Raw genomic sequence first — 8,606 nt, 5'->3', positions numbered from 1 at the left:
TGTGTGTGTGTGTGTGTGTGTGTGTGTGTGTGTGTGTGTGTGTGTGTGTGAGCACAGTCCCAAGCACACCTGAGAACACGTTGGCCTTCATTACCAGAATAACAGCTTCTGTCAAGCCAGCAGAAAAATACGTTTCTTTATCTTCATCCTGGTACTTCACATGTTCGAACTTTATCTCATTCCTGTCATTAATACCTGCTTTGATGGCACGCAGGCAAGTCCTGAGCTGTTTGCTGCTGGGCCCCTCAGCTGTCTGGCTTGACATAAATCACTGGGGCAAACCTCTCTCATTTTTCTGAATTTTTTGGAAAATGGTTGAGAAAGTCTGCATTCCAGAGGGAAGGAAGTGTGTCAGTCCCAGGACACCCGGCCAAACCAGTCTGACTGATCACCTTCATGGGGACAGCACTTCCTCCTCCTTTTTTTTTTTTAAAGATTTATTTTTTCATTTTGAGAGAGACAGAGTGTGAGCGGGTGGGGGGCATAGGGAGAGAGAGAGAATCTCAAGCAGAACTGAGGGAGGAAACCAACACGGGGCTCAGTCTCCCGACCCTGAGATCATGACCTAAGTGAAACCTAGAGTCATTTGCTTAACAGACTGAGCCACCCCAGTGCCCCACTTCTTCCTTCTTCTTAAGACCAACAATCAGAAAGTTAAGGTTTTTCTTTTAAAGATTTTATTTATTTACTGAGAGAGAGAGAGAGAGAGAGCCCACTCGCGAGCATGGGGGAGGGGCAGAGGCAGAGGGAGAGGCAGGCTCCCCGCTAAGCAGGGAGCCCGATGTGGGACCCTGAGATTGTGACCAATTGTGACCGACCTCAGACGCTTAACTGACTGAGCCACCCAGACGCCCCAGGGTTTTTTTGTTCAAAAGTTTACTTTGGTCCAGCACTTTCTCTTGGAAGGATGTGTGACCCCCTTGAGCCAACCCTAACTGGGGGAGTCAGCTAAAGAGAATAACGAAAACTAACCTGGGTGCTTACCTCACACCAGGCAACGTTCTAAGCACTTCATGTGTGTAAACTCATCGAATAGGCACCACAACCTGTGAGTCGGTTCCTAGTCTCATCCCCATTTTACAGATGAGGAAACTGAGGCCCGCAGAGGTTAAGAATGTGTCAAGCTCATGTAGCCGCTAAGCAGAAAGGCTGGGCTTCAAGCCCTGGCATCTGGCGAAGCCCACACTCCTAGCCCCCGTGTAAGCCCCTCCGTCCCCAGTTTCTCACAGAGCCCGGGGCAGGGGTCACACTTCATCCAAGCCCAGCAGAAATCCGAGTGCCTGGAGCCAAGGCACCTCTCTCAGAGCTGGGCAGGCTGTCCGTCTCTGTCTGCCTGTCCCTCACGGCACCTCTACCTCCCTGTGCCCGTCTCCTCCGTCCTCCTGCCCTGGCCATTCGGCTTCCCCACCTCCTCCACCTCTGCTCCCACATGTCTGACTTCTTACAACCCCCAGGGCCAACCAGCACACCCCACGAGAGCTCCAGCTCCAGCTCCAGCACAGTGACGACAGCTAACCAGCACCCGCCTTCCTGGGGCTCTCGGTTCCATTTCCCAGCACAGTCATCAGACTGGCTCAACTCCACTACTGGGCCCAGGTGTGCTCCTGATCACTGTGCTGATGGGCCCCGTCCCAGGCAGTGCCCCCGTTCTGAACCCATCAGACCTGGCCAGGATGCGGCATCACCTGCACCCAGGACACCTACACAAAGGACTGGGCCAATAACACCCAGGGTTTACGTGGTATTTGCTGGGCTTTGATTTCATACTCCCTTGAATTTTTTGTCTTTTTTTTTTTACATTTATCTATTTATGGGGCGGGGGACAGAAGGAAAGAGAGAGAATCCCAAGCAGACTCCCCACTAAGCCTGGGGCCAGACGGGGGCTCGAGCTCAGGACCCTGAGATCATGACCTGAGCCGAAAACAAGAATCGGAAACTTAACCCAGTGAGCCACCAGGTGGCCCCGTTTATTAGTCTTGTCCCTCTCCAACGCGACAGAGGAAAGGGGTTGTGTTTTGTACTTCTCACACATGCCCCTGGATATGTTATCAATAACCAATAACCAGCCCCCCAGGATACTGTTAAGCTGCAGCATCTCAGACCCTCCAGCAGACCTCCCGAATCGGGCTCTGAGGCTAGAACTCAGGCATCTTGGTTCCAGCAACACTGGGGTGACTGGTCCCCAGCCTGGTCCGGGACACCCTGCCCCAGAGCTTTAGCGCTGTGTGTGTGCATCCAGAGACCCGCATCAGGCTGGAAGGAGCCTCTGCTTGGCTATAGGTGACATCTTCCAGTCTGATGGGCTCTGGAAGCCCACCCCCATTTGAGTCCTGTCTTTACTCTTGCCCAGCAAAGGCAGGTGATGGAATTTGCTGACTCTTTCTGACATTTAGGATGCGAATTGACTTCAAGGGGTTGTTACGAGAATGAAACTCAGTAATGTAGAGGGCCGTGAACCTGGTTTCCCTGCCTCTCTCCCCCTGCAGGTTTTGCCTTTGTGGAGAAATGTAACCCTTACCCTGTTGTGTTCCTTTCAGCTATGTGGATGTCATACTGTCCCTAACGCGGAAAGGGTTTCACTACCTCTTGGCCACTCTTTCTTATGATCCCACTAAACACGCAGGTAAAGTTTCTTTTGTTTTTCTTTTTTCTAAGATGTTGCCTCATTTCCTGATTTAATTCTATGACACGGATAGCACTACTGGCTCCCAATTTAGATCACAGGAAGAATACTGCTTTTTTACCCAGGAAGAAAAGTCTGGTTTGGGTAAATGGAAACTATAAACCTTTTTTCCCTCTTCCCACCTGATACAAGTTTTTCTTGTCTTACGTTTCGTTCATGGTTCCCAGCTCAGACTATGGAAGACAGGGAGAAATGGATGGCCCTAATATAAAAGCGAGGTCTCATGAACTTTGGAGTAGGAAGAAGAGAGACTGTTTGCCCTGCTTGAATATAGCCTGTATCTTTCATCCCCGCTGTGGGGGACGTGTTAGGTGCACGCCTGCAAACACACACACACACCCCGCCTCTAGGACAACGGGTGAGACATGGATGTGCGGCGATAGGAGGTGTGCAGAAAAATCCCTGCACTATTATGGCTTTTTACTGCTGAAATTTTACAATTTATTGCATTCTTTAATAATGATTGTTGTTTTGAACTTATCAAAGTGAGGTTTTCTTCTGGATTCCTTTTGATGGGTTTCAACGTTGTAGGCTTAACCTTTGCCGTGACTGATCTTTTATTTCCAGGAAGAAGTGAAAACCAAATACATAGACTTCTATTGTAAAAATCACCTTTTTGATTTTTTAACAGAGTTTTAAAAATTTTTTTAAAGTGCGGCTTTTTATAAATAATTACATAGGCTTGTATTTTTTTTTTTTTTCTGTTTGAGTAAATCAGATCTTAAAAGCTCATTAAAAGATGAGCCCTAGTGTCCATAATTAAGTCTGGAACAATCAGATGGAAATGGAAATTAATGGAGACAGATCTCAGCCCTGCTAATCTGATTTAAATTCCATTCCTGAACAGGAAGCTTAAGGCAGGGCTTGTGGGCAGAAAACACAACAGGCTCTGTCTGGGGCTGGAATTCAGAATAGCTCTTGAAAGGAGCAGAAGCTAAATTTTCTTTAAAGTACATGGCCTGCAGCAAACTGGGAGGGATGTGTAGAGAGTGATTGAGTGTAGGAGTCACTGGAAATCAATACTCCAGAAGATGAAGGAAATGCCAAGGAATTTGTTAATGAACTTCATTCTGATTTTAAAATTCCCAAGTCCCTAAAACTAGACAGCAGCATGCAAAAGAATGAAACTGGACCACTTTCTATACACAAAAATAAATTCAAAATGGATAAACGATCTATATGTGAGACCTGAAACCATAAAAATCCTAAAAGAGAACACAAACAGTAACTTCTTTGACATTGACCGTAGCAACTTCTTACTACGTGCGTCTCTTAAGGGAAACAAAAGCAAAAATGAACTATTGGGACGTCAGTAAGATAAAATCTTCTGCACAACAAAGGGAAAAATCAACAAAACTAAAAGGCAACCTTTGGAATGGGAGAAGATACTTGCAAATGACACAGCTGATAAAGGGTTAGTATCCAAAATCTATAAAGAACTTATAAAACTGAACACCCCCCAAATTAAATAATCTTGTTAAGGAAAAGGCAGAAGACATGAATAGACATTTTTCCAAAGAAGACATGGAGATGGCCAACAGACACAGGAAAATATGCTCCACATCACTCAGCATCAGGGGATACAAATCAAAACCATGATGAAATATCACTTCACATGCCTGTCAGAATGGCCAAAATTAACAACACATCAAACGACAGGTGTTGGTGAAGATGCAGAGAAAGGGGAGCCCTCGTGTACCATTGGAGGGAACGCAGACTCATGTAGCCACTCTGGAAAACAGTATGGAGGTGCCCCAAAAAGTTAAAAATAAAACTGCCCTACAACCCAGCCACTGTACTATTCAGTATTTACCCAAAGGATACAAAAATACTGATTCAAAGGGATACATGCACCCCAATATTTATTGCAGCATTATTTACAACAGCCAAACTATGGAAAGAACCCAAATCCCAAATGTTCATTGAGTGATAAATGGATAAAGAAGATGTGGTATGTAGATATAGGGTGGAATATTATTCAGTCATGAAAAAGTGAAATCTTGCCATGTGCAACAGTGTTCATGGAGCTAGAGATACAATGCTAAGCAAAATAAGTTAAAGAAAGATAAATACCATATGATTTCACTCATATGTGGAATTTAAGAAACAAAACAGATGAACAAATGGGGGAAAAAAAAGAGAGAGAGAGAGAGAGAAACCAGGAAACAGACTTTTAAGTGTGAGAACAAACTGAGGGTTACCAGAGGGGTGGGGGATGAGTGATGGGTATTAAGGAAGGCACTTGCAATGAGCACTGGGTGTTATAGGGAAATGATGAATTACTAAATTCTACACCTGAATATTATTCTGTATATTTACTAACTGGAATTTAAATAAAAACTTGAGAAAGGAGGGCACGCGGGTGGCTCAGTGGGTTAAGCCTCTGCCTTCGGCTTAGGTCATGATCTCAGGGTCCTGGGATCAAGCCCTGCATCGGGCTCCCTGCTCAGCGGGGAGCCTGCTTCTCCCCCCTCTCCCTATGCCTGCCTCTCTGGCTACTGGTGATCTCTCTCTCTCTCTGTCAGATAAATGATAAATAAATAAAGTCTTTAGAAAATTAAAAAAAAAAAACTTGAGAAAGGAAAAAAATAAATAAAAGATCCCAAGTCCCATGTCTGGCCCGGCCATGTCACCGAAGCTGGAGACGGGCGCCCAACGCTGGCATCCCCCGGGTAAGCCGGTCTGCTTCTTCGGTATGACACATGCAAAGGAAGTAGCAGAGGAATTGGTCACATCCTTACCAACCCAAGAATTAAGCTGAGTACAGAATAATTCTACCTAAGTCCCGGAAATCAGCTGAGCAGTGGGCCCTGAGAATCTCTCTAGAATTAGATCTGCAAAAAATTCCTCTTCACCTGCTTTCTCTTTCTCTACCTAGGCCCACCATTTTACGTTCCGGATGCTGAGGTCAAAAAATTATTTGGTAAGTTATTTCTATTTTAAATAAAGTCAACAATTAGCCGTTTGAGCTGTTACCACCAATTCGTCTCTGGAAGTCTATAAAATCTGGAAGCCAGAAACCCTTTTACTGAAGAATATTTTATCCGAGAAAAGGGACCGATCTCTGTCATACGCCTTTTTAGCTAAGTGGTTGTGCTTGTGTGAGAGGCATTTGAATTCTTTCAGACAGAACGTGTGTTTCATTCGGGTCTTAGGACTTCTAAGTGGTAATAGCAATCCAGAGGTCCGTTTGCCCTTAGCGTTTCCCCATTTTCATTAAAAACAAAAGTGGGGTGCCTGGGTGGCTCAGTCGCCTAAGCGCCTGCTTTTGGCTCAGGTCCTGATCCCAGGGTCCCGCCTGCTCAGCGGGGAGCCTGCTTCTCCCCCCTCCCTCTGCTCCTCCCCCACTCATGCGTGTTCTCTCTCTCTCTTGCTCACTCTGTCAAATAAATAAAACCTTAAGAAATAACTTCTTAAGAAAAAAAAAAAAGAGGGGCGCGTGGCTGGCTCAGTTGGAAGAGTATCTGACCATTGATCTCAGGGTCATGAGTTAGAGCCTTACATTGGGTGTAGAGATTCTCTTTTATTTATTTTTTTTAAGATTTTATTTATTTATTTGACAGAGAGAGAGATCACAAGTAGGCAGAGAGGCAGGCAGAGAGAGAGGGAAGCAGACTCCCCACAGAGAAGAGAGCCCGATGCGGGGCTTGATCCCAGGACCCTGAGATCATGACCTGAGCGAAAGGCAGAGGCTTTAACCCACTGAGCCACCCAGGTGCCCCTGGGTGTAGAGATTCTCTTAAATAAAACTTTAAAAAAAGAAAAGAAAAATCTTCAGTAACACTACTTTTATAAAATGATTTGATGAGTTTTTAGAAGAACCCCGATTGCATTGTTCTTTTTTTTTTTTTTTTAGATCATTTATTTATTTATTTGACAGAGAGAGGAAGAGACTTGGCAATAGAGGGAACATAAGCAGGGGGAGTGGGAGAGGAAGAAGCAGGTCCCACTGAGCACGGATCCCGATGCAAGGCTTAATCCCAGGACTCTGGGACCATGACCTAAGCCAAAGGCAGACACTTAACTGACTGAGCCACCCAGGTGCCCCACATTTTTTTTTTAAGATTTTACATATTTATTTGAGAGAAAGTGAGTGCAAACAGGGAGAGGAACAGAGGAAGAGGAACAAGTAGACTCCAGGCTGAGTGCAGGGCCCGACAGGGGGCTCGATCCCACGACCCTGTGATCATGACCTGAGCCAGGATCAGGAATGAGATGCTCAACCAAATGAGCCACCCAAGTGCCCCTCCATTTCCTTCTTCATTAACAATTTCGCTTGTTTCCCTTTCTTCTTGTTGTAGGTTCAGTATGCAACATTCGTTGCCTTGAGAAGGTTGATGTTTTTGAAGAACGACATAAAAGTTGGGGAATTGACTGCCTTGTTGAAAAGTTGTATCTATGTACGGAAAAGTAAATGAGACAAGTAAAAAGTGATATCAACATGTTTTTGGGCAACTGATGGTTATGCTAAGGCGAGAAACTATACTGGATTGCTCTTGAAAAAAACTGTTTATAAATCACATTACAGATCTTTGCTCATAAATGTGTATAACTTTATAGAAAAGAATACAACTAAATTGTTAAAGTAGCTACCTTTAGAAAGGAAAGTGTAATTGGAGGGGGTCAAAGATTATACCTGTTTTACTTGTAGATTACAAGAAATTTTTTACAACCAGCATGTGTTGTATAATTTTAAAAAATTAAAAATTAAAAGGGCTCCCAGCTGTCTCAGTGGGTGGAACTATGTGAATCTTGATCTCAGAGTCATGAGTTTGAGCCCTACATTGGGTGTGGGAATTACTTTAAAAATCTTTCAAAAAAAATAATTAAAAATTTAAAATAATTTTTCAAAATAAATTAAAAATAATAAGTAATTTTTAAAGTAAAAATAAAAATAAATGCAATGCACGTAACTCAAAGAAACAGAATAGGCAGAGAAATGGATACTTTTTATGAAATTTAGAACCACTGAGGCTATGTAACACTTTACTAAGGTTCAAGGTAAAAGACCAAGAAATTTATACGAAATATTAGCTTTACTGTAAACCCTCATCTTATCCTCAATCTGAGCAGCCCTTTTCATTTTTTTTCTCCTTAGATAATTTTATGGGTAACAGAATCAAGAAGCATATTTTAAAAAATATTAAACAAACCAACCTATATGGAAAAGGATATTTTCCCCAAGCCGTTAAAAAAGTACAAATTTTGGGGGTGCCTGGGTGGCTCAGTGGGTTAAAGCCTCTGCCTTCGGCTCAGGTCATGATCCCAGGGTCCTGGTATCGAGCCCTGCATTGGGCTCTCTGCTCAGCAGGGAGTCTGCTTCCTCCTCTCTCTCCCCCTGTCTCTCTGCCTACTTGTGATCTCTGTCTGTCAAATAAATAAACACAATCTTAAAAAAAAAAAAAAAAGTAACAATTTTAAGAAGGTTTTTCTCTAAGTTTGGCAGGGTTTTTTTGGTTGTTTTGTTTTTCTTTGTTTAATCTTGTTTAAGTGCTAACATCTTACGAGCTACAGTGTACTTGGGGCTGGATTCATGACTGTTCCTTGATTCACAGCTTCTCTGTTTTTCGTTAGCATCACATTTTGTTATCTCAGACATCTCTCTCCCATACAACTTCATACCCAAATGATCGGGATTATTCAGCTCATGTTAATAGGATGGTGGGTATTATTAAAAAAAAAAAAAGGCTGGGTGCCTGGGTGGCTCAGTGGGTTAAAGCCTCTGCCTTCGGCTCAGGTCATGATCCCAGGGTCCTGGGATCGAGTCCCGCATCGGGCTCTCTGCTCAGCAGGGATCCTGCTTCTCCTCTCTCTCTCTCTGCCTGCCTCTCTGCCTACTTGTGATCTCTGTCTGTCAAAGAAATAAATAAAATCTTAAAAAAAAAAAAAGGCGGTTACTTGATGGTGTGTGTGTGTGAGAGAG

At 43.9% G+C, this 8,606-nt stretch overlaps 1 protein-coding gene across 3 annotated transcripts in view; it reads left to right on the top strand.

Annotated features, from left to right (window-relative positions):
* Positions 1-7,468, top strand: part of LOC111156711 (thiopurine S-methyltransferase) — a 25,828-nt gene extending 18,360 nt beyond the window's left edge. For all 3 annotated transcript variants that reach the window (XM_022517750.1, XM_022517749.1, XM_022517751.1), the window contains 3 exons: positions 2,538-2,623; positions 5,562-5,606; positions 6,985-7,468. In XM_022517750.1, coding sequence (XP_022373458.1) covers positions 2,538-2,623; positions 5,562-5,606; positions 6,985-7,097 — 244 coding nt within the window. In that variant the 3' untranslated portion in view covers positions 7,098-7,468. The remainder of the gene's footprint in view (positions 1-2,537; positions 2,624-5,561; positions 5,607-6,984) is intronic.
* Positions 7,469-8,606: the final 1,138 nt, after the last annotated feature.

The sequence above is a fragment of the Enhydra lutris genome, unplaced genomic scaffold (genome assembly GCF_002288905.1).
Source record: "Enhydra lutris kenyoni isolate GAN:26980312 unplaced genomic scaffold, ASM228890v2 scaffoldscaffold48, whole genome shotgun sequence".
In the NCBI taxonomy this organism is placed as follows: Eukaryota; Metazoa; Chordata; class Mammalia; order Carnivora; family Mustelidae; genus Enhydra; species Enhydra lutris.
Note: the sequence above shows the minus strand (reverse complement) of the source record. Positions and strands in the feature narration are given on the sequence as shown.